General features: G+C 40.9%; 1 protein-coding gene across 10 annotated transcripts in view; it reads left to right on the top strand.

Annotated features, from left to right (window-relative positions):
- The window catches only part of psd3l (pleckstrin and Sec7 domain containing 3, like), a 109,618-nt gene that overhangs the window by 13,048 nt on the left and 78,105 nt on the right, over nt 1-18,465 (top strand). For 6 of the 10 annotated variants that reach the window (XM_047804555.1, XM_027141200.2, XM_047804553.1 and 3 more), the window contains 3 exons: nt 7,798-7,909; nt 12,426-13,197; nt 14,364-14,795. In XM_047804555.1, coding sequence (XP_047660511.1) covers nt 7,798-7,909; nt 12,426-13,197; nt 14,364-14,795 — 1,316 coding nt within the window. Of the gene's footprint in view, nt 1-7,797; nt 7,910-9,527; nt 9,652-12,425; nt 13,198-14,363; nt 14,796-18,465 lie in introns of those variants that run through there. The other 4 variants (XM_047804557.1, XM_047804559.1, XM_047804554.1 and 1 more) reach the window with 3 other exon arrangements.

The following is an 18,465-nucleotide window of genomic DNA, read 5'->3' as shown; positions in this document are numbered from 1 at the left end:
TGACGTACTTCCGTTTGGGAGGAGTATAGCGCTGACGTATGTGGCTTGAACAACCACATGCATTTACACATGTCCAGTTTCATCTGAAATGCATCCCAGACCATTTCCTGAAGTGGTTTGAGCGATCGGATTTATATTCGTCTCGAAACCGTTTCGGACGGCATTTAGACCTGGTCTTTTTACCATCGGATAGCTATCTGATCACAGAAAAAGCATGAAGTGACCAGGTGTAAAAAACCCCTAAGTTTACTACAAGGATTGATCTTCCCAGATAGTTTCCTGCCTAATTATATCTAATAAGAGGTCATTCCTGATCACCGTGTGTGATTATGATTAAGAATAAGATTATATCTGGCAAAAAGCATAAAGTTACCTTGAACTATGTCACTCATTATTCTGCACAGGTAAAATCTGGTGTTCAGCTTTTTTTTTTTATTTATACTGTAGAAAACACGCTCAAAACACGTACGCTGGCTCCCGAGTGATACAACAGAAAAGCATTCACCATATCAGTTCGACATGTGCTGGGGTTTGGAATATCGTCTCTCGGATGTCAATTACAGTGACGCTCCAAACACAGATGTGTGTGAGCTCATGGATGTGGAAGAAGGTGGATAACACCGTCCTCCAAGCGTGTTACGCTCCACGAGCATCAGCAGCAGCTCAAAAAAGACGAGGTCGGCTAGATTGTCTCGAAGCAAGCCTGGTCACATGTTAGCTTTCACCCTCCCCGGTCGGTAGCTGGTGAACGATGAAGGAGAGCTGAGTGGCGAGTGGGAATCAGGATAGAAACCGGAAGGAAAAAAATGTATATGCCAAAAACAGGATTTCTGCAGCATGTCTGAACAAAGGCGTATTATGTGAACACACAGCTCTCTGGCCCTGTTTAAACCTGGTCGCGTGAGGTGTCAGGGTTATCTGTGTATTATCAGGATTATTTTATTTAAACTAAATAAGAAGTAAAACACAACACCGACGATTACTAGTTGAACTCTATTAATGTTTACATGTTTCAGCACTTTTGGTTGCATTTTAAAGCTGTGGTTGAAAAAACGGTCCGATTTTCACTTAAATACATGAAAAGCAGTTTTAATGAAGAAAAGGCAAACAAATTCAAACTGTCAGGTAAGGGAAAGTTAAAAAACAGGCACAGGTCAGGTATTTAGAGGGCTAGGCTGAAACACAGGAATCAGACAACACAAGGCCGAGTCAAAAAGTGGGCACTGAACACACACAATGAACTGAAAGTAAGTGCGGAGGGGAAACACGTGTGTCTGATCAGTAGGATGACGACACTGAGCGGGAAAGCGTGTGTGTGTGTGTGTGTGTGTGTGTGTGTGTGTGTGTGTGTGTGTGTGTGTGTGTGTGTGTGTGTGTGTGTGTGTGTGTGTGTGTGTGTGTGTGTGTGTGTTTTGAGAAGTGGTCATCTGTGGCATATATGTTGGCCATGGTGCATATGGGCACTCTTTTATAGTCAATATATGGGTTTAAATCTGTCTCAAAAGTATAAAGGCAAGATGTTTGTGAAAGCATAAAGTTTTTTATCCTTAAGACTTTTCCCATCACTGAAAACATCAGCTGACTCAGAAGACAATGTAAAATAAGTGTCTCCTTATTGAAGGCTTCTCTGTATCAACGGGTAAATTTTTTTCTGTTACATATCAGCATGTTTGTTTATCTGCTTATGAAAAGCCTTCGATTAAAGTACCACGTCCTCCGTCGAAGTCTTTTATCAGTTGTCACTATAGAAAGAATAACGCAGTCGAACTTGCACATGAATATAAACCTATTGTTTAAATTACAACTTGAACTATTAATCAGTTGATCGAAACTTCCGTGCAATCGGATTTGAGAATTTAACAGCACCGCCCTATAAACACGCGTAAACACGTATTTCTCTTCAAACACCATTTAAAAATAATCATTTCGATTGGCTTGCAGTGAAATGTCGTGTTCGCGGCCTTCGTGGTTTTCACCCGCAAGTAATTACACAATTCAGCACAGTCAGCGTTCACATGAAGCGAATTAGTGTGACTGTCCACAACAATACAGCAGACTGCTTCCAGAAACAAAGCCACCTTTGAATGAGCTGATTTGCATTTTACACACCATCCACAATCAGATCTGATTAAACAAAGACAAGTGCAATTTAGATACCAGGGACATGAAAAGTCCAGGTGGAAACAGAATCAAATTTCACTGTTTGTAAACCGAACAAGCTCAGGATCGCATCCGTAAACAAGGTGTCACTGAGCAGGAACGGGTTGCAGCGTAACAGGAATGCTTTCGTTTCTGCGCCTCGGGTTTACACGCAGGTCGACTCCGGTGAACAAACTCGGGACTGTCAGCGGCCACCAGTTTAGTCGTTGCTCCTCACACTCAAAAGATAATGTGTGCAATTTAGGAAGTGGTTATTAATAAGAATATTAGAATAACTATATTGGGAATTTGTCCAAACCTGGATTTCATACATGTCCTGTTAGCTTATTTCCTATTAGAAACGAATTCATTAAAGGAAAGGACGTGTGGTTGTAGTGGTCGAGGTATAATGACCTCAATAATAAGCATGGATTTGTGGTTAAAGTCATGACGGAGATGTGATTCGACGATTAATTCAGGACCATTGTTATATAATCGAACGCTTTCTTTTTCAGGGCACAAACTTTGTATTAAAGTACAAAGCCAATGTTCCTCCTTATTCACTAAAACCAGAAAAGTGGAAATGGAAAAAAAAAATGGTTTGTTCAATTCACCCAAATGCGCACTTGTAGTGAGAAGACACAAATTTATTGTAAACAAAATGCTTAATTTTGTTGCTGGATGGAGTGTATGAATAGCGCGAGTGAGTCATGAGTGCATGTTTCGTCTCGCTTAAAATTCGCACGCCTTACACATAAAGCGTGTTTATCAATACCAGATTTCCACCCACTAGAGTTGCTTTCGACAGAAGAAGAGGAATGAGTAATTATTTAAGCAGCCGTTAATATTGTTAGTTTCCTTTCTAACTCAGGGTGGACATACTGTGCTTCTTGGCACCGCGATACGTGTCATGAAGCGGACAGACGAATGGAAGTACGGCTTTTTTCGGCTTAATTAAAAACCCGTGCAGACAAAACAGATGGCTAGGGAATACTTATAAATATGAGGCACACGAACGGTCAGGTGATCTGATGTAAACTAGACAAGTTTAAATAAATCAGCAAGCAGGAAGAAGAATAATCAAACCCGGGAAGATAACAATGGATTGGAATCATTACGGATACAACGCTGGAGTGAGACAATGCAAAGTAACACTGTGTGTGTGTGTGTGTGTCTGTGTGTGTGTGTGTGTGTGTGTGATGGTCATGTAATGAGGTTATGAGCTGAAGATCAGGAGGCTTTATGCTCGATAGAGCTTCTGGGGCAGTGGTGGCTCAAGTGGTTAAGATCTGCCACTGTTGGGCCCCTGAGCAAGGCCATTAACCCTCGCTGCTCCAGGGGCACTATATCATGGCTGTATCTTGTACCTGTGCTCAGACCCCAAACTCTAAAAGAAAGAATTTCACTGTGCCGCAATGTACGTGTGACAAAATAAAGGCTTCTATTCTCTGTCCCATTAGATCAGTTTAAAATCATGACCGGACAGATATATATATATATATATATATAAGAAGATATAAAAAGAAGAGCTAAGATGCATCGAAATAGCTAATCGAATTCTTATGTTCTATTTTACATCAGTTAGTAGTATAAATAAGCGAGAAGTGCACTTCAGTTACCCGGACGATGCACTTATTCATCTGAAGAAGAAAAATGCGGGGCGTAGAGGGGGCGGGGCTACCAGACGCCGACACCTGATGAGAGCAAATGTTTAAGATGGCCACCGACACTCTGGTGGACGAGACATCTTACAAACGCCTATTAAATGAGTCCCATTTCACACAAAACTACCCTTCTAGAATTCATACACTAGATACTAGACTATGTCGTGCATAGTGGAAGTGCAGATTGTACTTTATAGTACGTCATTCGGGACATAACACCAGTGTCTGTTATTCCATTCCTAGTTGAACAGAATTAAATAATTCAATAATGACATAATGATTTATTATTAATAAGCTAGAAATATGGCACTGTAACCATGTCTCTTCTCAGAGCTTATTTTAGGGGTTTCTACCATTATGACTTTTAGAGCTTTTCATTTGTAGATCATTTGCAAAAGTAGGTTGATCTTCAGCAGGACCAGGCAGCGTGAGACACTCTGCCCTCTTCCACGTTCACCAGCTTACAGACGTCTGGAGTTACTACGACTGACAGGATAGAGAGAGAGAGAGAGAGGATGGAGGTTATTAACTGTATTGTTCACGACATATCAGTTCCAGATTATAATAGTCTAAAATGGGAAAACTCATTGATATTCCCAATCAGTCATTCAGCCTGTAGATGTGAGCTCTTCCTCACCAATTATTTGCTAAATAAACATATTGATCATAAACATTAGAGTAAATTGATTTGTATATATTATGTGAGCTTCATATGTAGAATACTATAGAAACCTTTAATTGTCACATATACATTACAGCATAGAGAAATTCTTTCTTTCCCAACTTCAGAGCTTAAGGGGTTAATTAACCATTTGTGATCATTTAGTTAATTTATACAAGACCTTTTCAAAATATGATATTTTACTAATGCCCCTTTTCCACCAAAAAGAACCGGGTGCTGGTTCAGAGTTAGTGCTGGTACTGGTTCAGAGTTGGTTCCACTGGCGAACCTTCTAAGAACCAGTTTGCCTTTCAATGGGCTAGAGAGCCATCACAGCGCCGAGTCTGATGTCACTGTATACGTGTCAAGTTACACAGCAACGTTAGTCCAGCAGCGGCAAAAACAAACACAACAACAATGACGGATGTTGCTTTATTGTTAATGCTCATGGCTTTGTGAATCTACTGTACATTGGCATCCAAACGCAGCGAATCCAACGTGTACGTGCAGCTCCGTGTAACTTGTATAAACGGAGGTTGTAATCGAGAAAGTACATAACATTATTTTATCATTAACACAGAAAAAAAGTTAGCCTTAGCATGTAGCTACCTACTATCATGTGTGCTGATAATTGATCATATTGCGGTAAAGTAAAAGTGTATTAAACAATAATGAAATAACTAAATAACTTTAGGTACGTTATCAAATGCCCTAACTGTAGCCCCGCCCCCAGACCCGCCCCCAGACCCGCCCCCAGACGCAAGCGGTTCTTAAGTCTAGACCAGCAACGTTTTGGTGCTACTGAAGAACCACTTTTCCTGGTTCAGAGCCGGTGCTTTGGCTGTCAAAAAAAGAAAGAGCTGGTTCTAAATTAGGCTCCGAACCAGCACTCAAACTGCCTCGGTCGAAAAGTCTAGAGCCAAGTCTAAAACCTTTTAAACTGCTTTTGAACTGCTATATCATTATTTTGTACCTCATCAGCGTAAACACGTACAAACATCTTAATCTCACTTGCTTAATTTGCTCTGAGCATCTGATAATAAGCACGTGTTTATTAAACGATAGGATTATTGCCGCTTTCCTAATCCACCTTGTACGTTAGACGAAGAAGGAGAAAAGGAATCAGAGCTGTGACTGTTTCATTGCCATGTTTTTAAGCTGCAGGTTTTAGACTTGGTTAATGACTTCATTCATTCTGTCGAATTAAGACTGAGCTTTGTAGAACAGTGCCGGCTCTAACAAACAGCCTCTTGGACTTTGGGCCTGTTTTAACAGCACACTATCTGATAAACATGTAAGGTCTTCTACAGCATAGAAAGGACTTTAGACTCCCTGAGTCCTGTTAGCATGAACAACTCATAAAGACTCACAAAGCTTTAACTCTGATGCTGAAGCTGCTCTTCCTAAAAGGAATATTTTACAAAGGAAAACATTTAGGGACCGGGAAAAATTATCGGTACATTTAGATCGATATCTTCGAGAAGGTTTAATTAGAAAAGCATTAAATGGAAAGGGTCGTGCTGAAAAATCCTGAAACTGATTATTTCCAAAATAACAGCATGTTATTTTAGAAGTTTATTCCTCTTTTATACCGAAGCAGTTCACAACTCATCAGCATTTAATTCCATTTATCTTCCAGTTACATTTAATGCTGTGATACATCTGAGAGACGAGTCATCGATGTTATAGCAGTTATCGAGTCATTCCCTCATCAGCCTTTTATTCTGGCTCAGAACTAATAAGATTAATGCTGAGAAATGTTTCTGAGAAACTTACTCGTGAAAACCGTTAGCGTCGACCGAAACTGGAGACTCCTTCCATAAACATCTCCTTACTGAACACGTCTAAACTTACAGCTTTTCACACGTAAACTAGTGACCGCTACGGCATTATAAACCCCTGGTAAACAGTCCTGGGGTTTTTTTTTATGTTGTACTTTGCTCATTCTTAATCCTTAATCCAATGAATCCTGGTTATTCAGAATTTCTTTGCTTTCTTTCCTAAACCCTGGATCAACGTCCTTATTCGTATATTTGTGGTGACAACAGCCATGGAGAAATACAGCGTGTAACCGTTTTAAATATCGCCGTGTCTCATGCTTTCTCATAGGGCAGGTGTGCTGTTATACAGACGAGCAGGCGTTGTTACCTTTCACAGCTTCGGGATCATTTTTGACCTTTTAATTGTGCCGTGTACTTGTGCAGACGTTCAGTGAGACCCAGCTTCTGCTCATTTTTGGGTCAGGTCCTTAATACTGACTTATTTCTCATTGTGTCATCTGGTCCTGAACAGTTTTTGGACCATGTTTTCTGTAAAAAATAAATGCCTTCGTTTCAGTTGATGCCTTTTCTGTCACCATTAACATTATTATTGTTTCTGTCCCCTCAGAACTTGTGTCCTCTGTTTAAATAACACACAAGGATTCTTTGATAGTACAAAGCACATGATATGATGGGTTAACACTCGATGCAGGTGAACACTGCTTCGGCAAAGGGTTTCATAACCCTATGTGTAAAAATGATGCTCCTAAATTTCCAGGAAGTGTCCCAGGGTTGCGTATTATTAGGCTTGATTATGTGTAAAGTGATTATATAAACCTGTGAATTGAATTGTTGTCCAAACTGCTCTGATTCACCTTCTGACCCATCGGATTGGTCAAAAGGTGAATCTACTGCAAGAATGCACCTTTGAACCCTTAATGTCTGCAGCTATTATATCAGATAGCTGATACCTAAAGCGAGAAGTGTTTGACATAAGGCACTCTATTTAGATATTTTTGGCTCCAGCAATAACCTGTGTATGTGCGCGTGTGTGTGTGTGTGTGTGTGTGTGTGTGTGTGTGTGTGTGTGTATGTGTGTGTGTGTGTGTAGCGCCAAGTCAATTACACGGCACCAACAAAAGCCCTTGATTAAAACACAAGTGTGCAGACCGAGTGTAAAAGCATGGCGCTGGGAATAAAAGCCTGCGTTCATGATACATCCAGAGGCAACCATAGCAACCGCTCTCCGTCCTGTCCACACTTTAACCTTTCACCACTGTGGGAACTCCAAGCACAGCTTGTAGCCTGAAATTTACACCGGCTTTCTCAAAGGAAGCTTCAGCTGTCCACGTCACATTGTAGGTTTAAAGAAGAAGCAAGAATTACATTTCAACTCGAATGATCACGTGAGACTCTGAAATGAAGGTCGACGCATATAAATAAGCACTTAATACGTAACCTGCGTTACGTTTATTAGAAACGTGTCTTTACGAATACCGTACGCTGAACGACGGTTATTTGTGTTCTCGCTGTAAAAGTGTTCGGCATGTTAAACAGTGATCTCTTTCTCTAGGCCGAAACGTTTGTTTGGGTCAACGGCTCCTCCTCGCACGCTCAGATCGTCGCCAAGGCCAAGTACGAGTTTCTGTTCGGAAAGACACCCGACTCGAGCTCTCCAGGCACCGGTAGGATCTTTAAACTTTTCTTTCTTTCCAACACGGTGTTATTTTCATTCACGTGACTCATTTTAAGAATCGTTATTAAATTCTACTGAACTGAACGAAATCTAAACCCATCATCATTTAGTTTGTTTAAATTACTACAGGTTTTCAGTAGCAGGAATGTCCTTTGCATTCATGTGAAAGCTTTCAATAAGTGAATAAGGTCGTACTTTGAGTTTCTTTGTCATGTCACACTCCACAGTGGTGGTTAATGACTCATATGTTTATCACTCAATGCTTTAAGAATTTGTTTTGTAAGTATTTCTGTTTTTTCCCCCTAGCATGTAAATGTAAAAATAAGGCTTGAAATGAGCTGTTTTGCTTCACTGGCAGTAAATGCAGTAAATCCATGTTAAATAATTCCATTAGATCAGTTTAAGTGAATGGAATCACTTTCAGTGGATGGAATCATGTAAACTTCCACCAGATGAGAATGAACCAGGTTAAAGTGTTTTCCAGTGCAGGAAATAAACAGAAACAAACAAAAAGCGGCCATAAAGTCGTGACGGAAGCCGACCTCACCGGCGCCATCTTGGAAAGTTGACTAAGGAGCTGATTTTCACCCCAGCATGTGGATATGCTTGTTTTTCTCAGTTTGAATATGTCAAACCTATTTTATGGAGGAAAACAAATTTTTATTATCTCTCTCTCTGTCTCTCTGTCTCTCTCTGTCTCTCTCTCTCTCTCTTTCTCCTGTCTCTCTGTCTCTCTCTGTCTCTCTCTCTCTCTCTCTTTCTCCTGTCTGTCTGTCTCTCTCTCTCTGTCTTCTCTCTCTCTCTCTCTCTCTCTCTCTCTCTCTCTCTCTCTCTCTCTCTCTCTCTCCTGTCTGTCTGTCTGTCTGTCTGTCTCTCTCTCTCTCTCTCTCTCTCTCTCTCTCTCTCTCTCTCTCCCCTGTCTGTCTGTCTGTCTGTCTGTCTCTCTCTCTCTCTCTCTATCTGTCTCTTTCTCTCTCTCTCTCACTCACTCTCTCTGTCTCTCTCTCTCTTTCTCCTCTCTCTCTCTCTCTCTCTCTCTCTCTCTCTCTCTCTCTCTCTCTCTCCTGTCTGTCTGTCTGTCTGTCTGTCTGTCTCTCTCTCTCTATCTGTCTCTTTCTCTCTCTCTCTCTCACTCACTCTCTCTGTCTCTCTCTCTCTTTCTCCTCTCTCTTTCTCCTCTCTCTCTCTCTCTCTCTCTCTCTCTCTCTCTCTCTCTCTCTGTGATGGCAAAAAAAAATGAGTCCTCTCACTAAGGAGATTCACATGATGACGACGTGACTTTCCACTGTTTTGGGTTTCTGCCAAAAAAACATTGTCACAGTCATCGCAGTTAAAGCCATCCTTTTATTCCCTCTTTATTAACGCTAATAATTAATCTATTCTATATAACAAGATAGACTAGTTGGTCAGCCGATAGCGGTTGCACATAGCTACACTGAGATTAGCTTTGAAGACATTGAACGACATTGTTTCAGTTTTTGGGTGCAGGATTCTACTTTACAAAGCAGTGTCAAGAATAAAGTGTGTCTCACCACCAGACTCTTTATTTCCTCTAAATACAGCTTCGTCTCTAGTGGTAACCCCTGCCTCACTGTGCCACACTGACTCACTCCAGGTGAAGACCAGGTCTCTACTCTTCTCAATATTTTGCTCCACACATGAACCTCATTCATATTTTACACCATGTTGGAGATAAAGGACAGGTGAAGCTCCACATCTCCTGCTGCCTGAGTGAGTTTGTGTTTTGCACTCTTGGTCATGCTGGGTGATTTTTCCCTGACCAACAGTTCAGGCTCTCTTTAAGATGAGCACACAAGAGTTTCACGCTTCAGAGCTTCTCTGTGACTCCGCTGACTTACACACATGCCACTATAGGAACTGTACACTGAGCTCAAATCCCACAATCAATTAAAAAGCAGCTGAGATTGTTACAGAAAAATATCTGAGAATTATATCATCAGTGATTATTTATTTGTTTGTTTGGTTGTTTATTTGGTTGGTTGGTTGGTTGTTTATTTATTTATTTGCCTAATTAACATACTTGATGTTGTAGTTGTAACCAGGACTTTATAACAGTTGTGTTCATGCGCTCCAGTCACAGCACAATGGTCTTAATCCAGTTAGATTAAAGTTCATTTTATTCCTTATGCACTTACTGTCTTTAGGCCTAATATAATGAGATCTTCTCTCTCTTTCTAACACACACACACACACACACACACACACACACACACACACACACACACACACACACACACACACACACACAAAAAATATTCTCTTTCTCTCTCTCTCTCTCTCTCTCTCTCTCTCTCTCTCTCTCTCTCTCTGTGTGTGTGTGTGTGTGTGTGTGTGTGTGTGTGTGTGTGTGTGTGTGTGTGTGTGTGTGTGTGTGTGAAAGACCCCTATATGTAGTATGTGTTTTTTATATTGCTGTCTTTGTAAAGTGTTTTGCTGTGGTTTTCTGTTAGAGGAAGTATTTATATTACATTTTGACTGAGACGCTACGCCTGTGCTGTCAGTGTGATGCTGTAAGGACAGGCGGTTGCTGCCACCTGGTGAAGACATAATTCTTCAGCACCTATCCGGCTCTGTTTTTAGCCTGATTATATAAAGTGACTTATTCACATGGAGCTTTAGAGATATTGAATGCTTGTGCTGTTCTTTTTGTGAAAGAATGAAAGAGACATGCGCATGAGGCACAACTGTAGCTGAGACTGGCCGCTTTTCCATCCTTTCCGCTCTCTCTCTCTCTCTCTCTCTCTCTCTCTCTCTCTCTCTCTCTCTCTCTCTCTCTCTGTGTGTGTGTGTGTGTGTTTTGAGTGTGTGTACACAGTCTGTCTCTGTTCTCAAACCACACTGGAGTAATTCATGATAAGCTCAATCAGTACTCTCTAATACACAGTCTGATGCACTCTCCTACTAGCATGCCAGCAATTGCAGGATGTGATAACAGAATAATGTTTATTCCAATAGATCTGATAGTTACATCGGAGAACGTGGCACAGCTGTTCTAAACACACATCAGGTGAAAAGCTAAACCTGAATCATCAGCTGAGTGTAACTGAATGTGGTGATCTCTCTACAGTATGTGTGTGGTGGGTGTATGTGTGTGTGGTGGGTGTATGTGTGTGTGTGTGGGGGGGGGGTGTATGTGTGTGGGGTGTAGGAGGGGGGTTGTATGTCTGTGTGGGGGTTGTATGTGTGTGTGGGGGTTGTATGTTTGTGTGGGTGTATGTGTGTGGGGGTTGTATGTGTGTGGAGGGTGTATGTGTGTGAGGGTTGTATGTGTGTGTGGGGTGTATGTGTCTATGGGGTGTATTTGTGTGTGGGGGTGTATGTTTGTTGGGGGTGTATGTGTGTGTGGGGTGTATATGTGTGTATAGGGTTGTATGTGTGTTCAGGGGTATATGTATGTGGGGGGGGTTGTATGTGTGTTGGGGGTGTATGGGATTGTATGTGTGTATGGGATTGTATGTGTGTGTATGGGATTGTATGTGTGTATGGGGTTGTATGTGTGTGTATGGGGTTGTATGTCTGTTGGGGGGTGTATATGTGTATGGGAGTATATGTGTGTGTGAGGGTTTTGTATGTATGTGTGTGTGTGTGTGTGTGTGTGTGTGTGTGTGTGTGTGTGTGTGTGTGTGTATTTTGCTAATTTGAGCTCTGTAGTTTACCTGTGAAAAGGCCTGAGGAGTTTAAATGAGGAACTCAGTGTTCAGAATGTCTCATCTTTATGCCTGTTTTATTTTAGACTAAAGTTAAAGTAAGAAATAAACCTGTGTAGTTTTATGGGTCAGTGTCAGGATGTTACCAGCCTGAGGCTACTTTCCTATAGCAGCATGTCCCAAAGTGTTTCATTCCACTATACTGTAGGTTTCTTCCAATTAACCAATCAGATCTGAGAATTCAAGAGTATTTTCAGTAGTATGGTTCAGTAGTCTGTAGTACAGTTGCCTCATGCATCCAGGGTACGCTCCAGCCTCCTGATACTCCAGGGTCCTTTCCCTGTACAAAGACGTGCTGTGGGGTGATTGGCATCTCTAAATTGTCTATAGTGTGTGAGTGTGTAAGGGATTGTGCCCTGTGATGGTTTGGTACCTCATCCAGGAGGTCCCCAGCCTTGTGATAGACTCTTAAGTTCCCCTTAGAGTTTGCAAATCTGAAAGGATCTAATAGGTAATAAATAGGTTTATTATAATAGGTAATAAAAACCCAGAGCACAAAAGCAATAATTAAGGGGTGTTTATGAAAAAACACAGCCAGTCATGTATAATAGTCATGTACAGCCAGTCTGTACAATGTGAAATCAATAAACCGTGACAACATGGACGTGTCTAAAGCCTTGAGCCGATAGGGTGAGAGTTCTGGGTTTATATGTGTAGCACATGTTTGCGTGTGACTTTTGTGTATTAGATGGAAATAAAGTTGTGTATAATACTTTCAACATTTGACAGAATGGTTAATGGAGGATTTTCTGTATGTGCTCTGTTGCCTCTGTTCAGCCTCTACACCTGACACAACACCCCAGCTGGAGGCCAACATCAGCACAACCCCTGACCCCTCCATCCAGGAGGATGAGCTTGACGAGGTGTCACTCTTTCAGGAGATCGACAGGGAGCTTGCCGAGCTGCTGAGCGGCCTCACGGCCCAAGCCCGGCATGCTGTGGCGACCGAGCAGAGCAGCCAATCAGGAGACACCTCTTCAGACATGATCCCCTGTAACGGGACGACTCCTTCTCCTCCGGGCACAGCCGATCACGGCCCAGAGCTACAGAACTGCACCTCAGATCCCACGCAGTCAGAAAAGCTGAGCAACGTGATGTTCGACTCGTGGTGTGAGGCACTGATTCAGGACCCGAGCTCAGCTCAGGAGCTGCACTGCGCGAACCCGCCTCATGGCCCAGACACCAGGAATGCAACTACAAGCCAACATAAACCTGCACCGGTGCCCACTATGGAAAAGAAGGAGGGAGGCGAGAGCAGAGACTCGTCACCAAGGCTTCTGGATACCTCGTTGGATGAGTCCAGCAAAATCCTGGCGGAGATCCCCGGCATCTTCAGTGCCTTCCTGGACGGGGGCAAAGCACGGGAGAAACCCCAGAAGATGCTGCGCTTTGTGGAGGACCAGGCTGTCGGAGACATTTTCCTGAATGGAGAGGCTGAAGAGACGGGACAGACAACTCAGGACATGGAGAAACCTTCTCAGGACAACACGCTTCAGACCGCCGTGCCGGTGGTGTGTGTTACTGAAGTGAATGAAAAAAGCTCAGCCAGGTATGTGACTTACACTGTAACACACACACACACACACACACACACACACACACACACACACACACACACACACACACACACACACACACACACACCCATGCACTGGATTAGTCATTAGCTAGCAGGATCATATACAGTTTCCTGCTGATATTGCAGTAATAAGATCTGACTGTTCTTCTTTTCATGAGCACCACATGGACTAAAACCTGGTGGCTAATGGATGGCAGAACTTAGTCTTTTCAGTCACCAAATATTTTGACAGATGTATTGCTGAGTGCTGTTCGTACAACAGCAGTTCCTTGTACTGATTAGTTCATGCCTATAATTTACTCTTCTTCCACTTTTTCAATAAAAAAATAAATCCGCAATGAAGAATTCGTTTTATTTTCTGTTTTTTAGCAGCTTGTTGATATGTAAATGCCCCTAACTGACTCTTTAGCATGGACTGATACAGGGATCATATTAGAACAATACATTATCTTATGTATTAAATAGAGATTTTACAGTTCAGTCTTTACATTGTGCTGTAACTGTTGTGTTTGCCTGCCATCTAGTGGTAGGAATCATTTAAATATATTTAAATAGATCATATTAAATAACCACAGTCACAAACTTGATTTTTTGTTACAAGTCAAATATCAGTGGTGGGCTCAGGGTTAAAGTTCAGCTACTGTTACCACCCTGAAGCTGATTATTATCCTTCTGCACTGAGTGTTTTATTCCTGTTACACCACAGCAATTTGGTAAAGAGGTTTTATGTATGAAAGAACTACATGACATACTGCATGAAATAAACTGTTTATGATTACATTTAACATCACAGAACGCAGACTAAACAAATTCCTGATGTCATGCTATAAGAGTCTCATTCTTGACTCTTCTCTCTATCGAAGTTTTCACGTGTTAGGGGAAAATTCCTGCATCCTGAAAACTTTATCAGAACATTTAAAGCTGCTAACAAAAGCACTGACACTGGAAACTCCTTCCAACAATGTCCATAGAAACGATTATTCATTTTTGTATGTTAAATAACACTTGATTATTTAAACAAAACTTGTTTTCTCGTTCGATTAATATAACTGTGTAGAGTGTCTGCTGTGAACTTGATGCTATACCAAGCCAAAAAAACAGAAGTAACATCCAGATTGAATATTTATTCTTCTCAGTAGGTGTGTAGAGGGCAGAGCCTGCCAGAGCGAGGAAGCCACAGACATGTTCAGCAGTCAGTTCGAGAGCATTCTGGAGTCGGAGCGGCTGTGCGTTACACTCTACAGCAGCCTGGACTCGCTGGACGCTCTGTCCTCCTCAGCTGACGAGACAGACGCACAGGCTGAACTAGGGCCCACACACCGGGTTGTAGAGATGCCCCTCACGCCCATGATCCAGCAGCGGCTGAAAGAGAGCGCGCTCTTTATGGAGGCTAGTAGCAGGCAGGAGGAGCTGCTGAGCGTCAGTGCAACCGAGAAGAGCGGGAAAGCCGCCCTGGAGATGACCTCCTCCTTCCTGAACACGGAGATGGATGGTGGACACACGGATGGAGCTCTGGCCAATGGCATGATGGGGAAGGACACAAGAGATTGGCTGCGCAGCTGGTCAAGGTAGGACATGAGGGCTAGAAGCAGCGTCTCCCACGTTTACATTATAAACACAGCTGGATTGTTTGATGTAGAGTCGACACACACCTCTATTGGCTGTGTTATGATGGTCTCTTTAGCGTTACAGCTTCCTGCTTTTGTCTGCAGTTTGTCTGAGTTTTGGAAAGAGAAAATAAAATGTCTACACATGAGATGGGGATAACACCGAGGCTGGCAGCTCGAACACTTTTATAAAACATTACCGCAAACTCTTCTCTTCATTACACTGTCACTTTCTTAAAATTTCTTAATTTTACACTAATGTTTACTGTATCGGTGCTGAGGTCTTACTCAGCTTTGCTTTTCTAACACGCGCTGGAATCACAGCATTCCACTGTGTATTGAATACAAAAATATTCAAGATTTATAACGGTTGTTAAAAAGCAAAAAATTTTTTCTGACACAATAATATATTACATATTATAGTTAAATTCAATTATTAAATATTTATAATTATAAATACAATGTAGAATAGTTTGAATTATAATCATAGTTTATTTTTAACACAAATTTAGCATTTTTAATATTATTTTTTTAATTAATACATTGCTGCAAGATTCATTCATCAACATTTGGCCATTTTATTTATTTAAGTGTTACACATCTATCTATCTATCTATCTATCTATCTATCTATCTATCTATCTATCTATCTATCTATCTATCTATCTATCTATCTATCTATCTATCTATCTATCTATCTATTTAAATGATGCCATGTAGAGGTAAATGTTTGTGTTAAAAGCAATAAAAATGACCCTGGATCAAATTTCTGCTGAGATGTAGGTTAAATAATCTTACTGAACTCAAACAAACTAAATCATTTATAATAGTAAAGTCTATGTGTTAGAAGATCTTTTTGCTGTCCAATAGTTTACGGGATTATAATCAGATTAGAATACATATTTTTCAGAATTGTTCAGAAGGGTATAACTGCTGATGAGGGAAATAGGCAGCATCGATTCTCGTCCAAACTTTTAGGTGAAATTATGCCATCTGCCGCTTTGTGGTTTATGGTTATGGTTTGTTTATCAATTTGATAATGCCAAGAGAAGAACTGAAACTACTTAAGGTACTCATAAACCTCAAGTACAAACCGCACCTTCTACTATACATCCTGTAGTGTCAGGACACTGATTCTCCTGATGCTCTTATCATACAGTAACATAGAAAACTAGAAATGACTTCAATTGCTGCACTCCAGCAAGTCTTAGCAGGTAAAAACACATCAAGTTTATTCTAAAAATCTGTTTTATTAAACCTAGATCTAAATAATTAAGCATTAGGTATCTCACAGATTCCAAAATGACTAAAAACACAGAATTCCTTGCATTTGTACGATTCTAGCGGTAAGTGTTTGTTGGGAAGCTCATATTTATGAGCTGGGAAATCGTAATTAATGTGTAATTAACTTTCTGAGACGAGTAAACATTCATTTTACATATACACCTACAAACGCTGAATCCATTAACTCCACCATGTTTTCCGACTCACACGACTCCGACTCTGAAACTCCGAGCCCAGGGAAAATTTCCCACCCGTAATTATACCTTGGTGGTGGTGTTCACGTGCGTTCGAGCTGTAAATAAGACATGACATTTCTGACATGACCTGAACGCACCATCACTGTATGAGCCAACGACGGCGCATGCGAAGAAACAAAAGCGACCGCAGTAGACATAACATCACAGGCAAAACATACCGGTCTGTCAGGGTTCCACACCACGATTTTATGTACAGTATGAGCTCAAATTGAAAACTTTTAACATCTGACATGATGTTCACTTCTGAATGTCCTGAACGCTGTTACTCAAACAGAGCTTTCAGTAGCTTTGAAGGCATCATGAGAAATTTTTAAAATTCAAACATTGACTAAAAGGATGAACTGATTTGTGTCGCTAATTACTCACTAGCACTAGAACAGCTAGCTCGTTCAGTGGAGGTCGACAGACGGTAGAATATCTTTCTACGCTAGTGCAGCGGGTCAGGATAGCAAGAAGACTCAAACAGAGCAGACATTTAAACACATTTCATTTAAATATAGCGATCCTGAATGGAACTCTTATTCATTTTTCAAAACGATTTGTGCTTTTTCCGAGCTCTGTCTGTTTCTAATAATAAATTCAATAAACCAGCCAAAAAAAAAACAAAAAAACAAAAAACAACCAAATAAAGATCAAGAATTAACATTTGTATAACTTACTAGTTCCATTTTTCAATCCTATCCAAAATGAGCATAAAGAAATATTAATAATATTAATATTACTTGATTATATTAATACTGCCTTATCATGTACTATACGGATGTTAAAAATTCAGACCCCTTTTTTATGGATGTTCCGCAGCCGCTATTTTTTATTTTATTTTTTTTATGTTAATAATCTTTGCTATTCTGAAAGGCTCTTTATTAGCACTTGCTAATATAAAAACGGTGGCAGAGATGATTAAATAAAGCATTGAACCCACTTTATAGCAGTAAAACATGATACGTTCAATAGATCATTATTAGTTTTCACACCTTCTGTATTTTTCCTGCTCTGAGTGTGTGTTAATGTGCAGTAGAGACTTGGCTAAAGACTAAGCCTGTATTAGGACAGTGTCTTACACAACGCCGTACAGCCGCCGTACCTGTGGCCTCGGCTCAGTCCCTCGTGTTTTAACACAAAGGCCACTTAGAGCGAAACGCACGGCTCTGTTTGAACTGCACGTGATTGCGGAGGTGAAGGAAATTCCTCCCGAGTTTTATGGATTAAAGTTCATTATGTCTGCTGAGGATCTGGATTTGTCCCTCAGGAGAGTTTGCATGATTTCCTGCCCGAGTGGAGGAGAATACATTTAACATAGGCTGTGTAGTTAAGTAAGGACTAACATGTGACTGGGTTAAACTGCTGTGATTACAGGGTCAGAAATCAGAGACAAGACATAAATAAAACAGACCATATAGAGCTTAGGCTCATAAACATACTGACGACAGACGATAACGATGTAGGTTATAATACAGAACGAAAAGGAACTTAAATACTGTTAATAATGATACTATATCACATGACACATGTGAGTGCTCAGTGAGGTGCATGTGTCATGCAGGGGCTGATGGGTAATGGAGTCCCACGCTGAAGTCAGCACTCACACGACGCAGCGGCGCTCAAGGTCGATCCTTTTTCTATAGCTGCACTTCAAAAAGTGGTTTATTCCTCTTACACCACAACCAGCTATCACAGCTATTTCTTATTTATTAATAAACACATCTTAGTTTTTACTGAATAATGATTGTTTTTTTCCCTTAAAGATGTATTCACAGAACAGGACATACTTTCACATCAACACTTTTGTACTCGTGGCATCGGCATGCACTTGATCATTTTTGTAATGCTCTTTAAAATTTACGGACATTTGTCTGTCCCTATGACATCACATTTACAACACTGATAAATTACTATGGATTCAGATCAATACATGAGATTTTAAGATTTGTCTACATTGTCCTCCAGAGGTTTAATAAGAACATATACAAGCTGACGCATTGGTCTCTGCTGTGCGACATTTTGATTGCCAAAGCGAGTGCAAATGTCACATCCATAATGCTGGAATTGCATATACTATAGAACACTTATAAACAGTCCCTATGGTTAGAA

The sequence above is a fragment of the Tachysurus fulvidraco genome, chromosome 20 (assembly GCF_022655615.1).
Source record: "Tachysurus fulvidraco isolate hzauxx_2018 chromosome 20, HZAU_PFXX_2.0, whole genome shotgun sequence".
Classification (NCBI taxonomy): domain Eukaryota; kingdom Metazoa; phylum Chordata; class Actinopteri; order Siluriformes; family Bagridae; genus Tachysurus; species Tachysurus fulvidraco.
The sequence above is the reverse complement of the archived record's forward strand: the minus strand, read 5'-3'. Positions and strand labels throughout refer to the sequence as shown.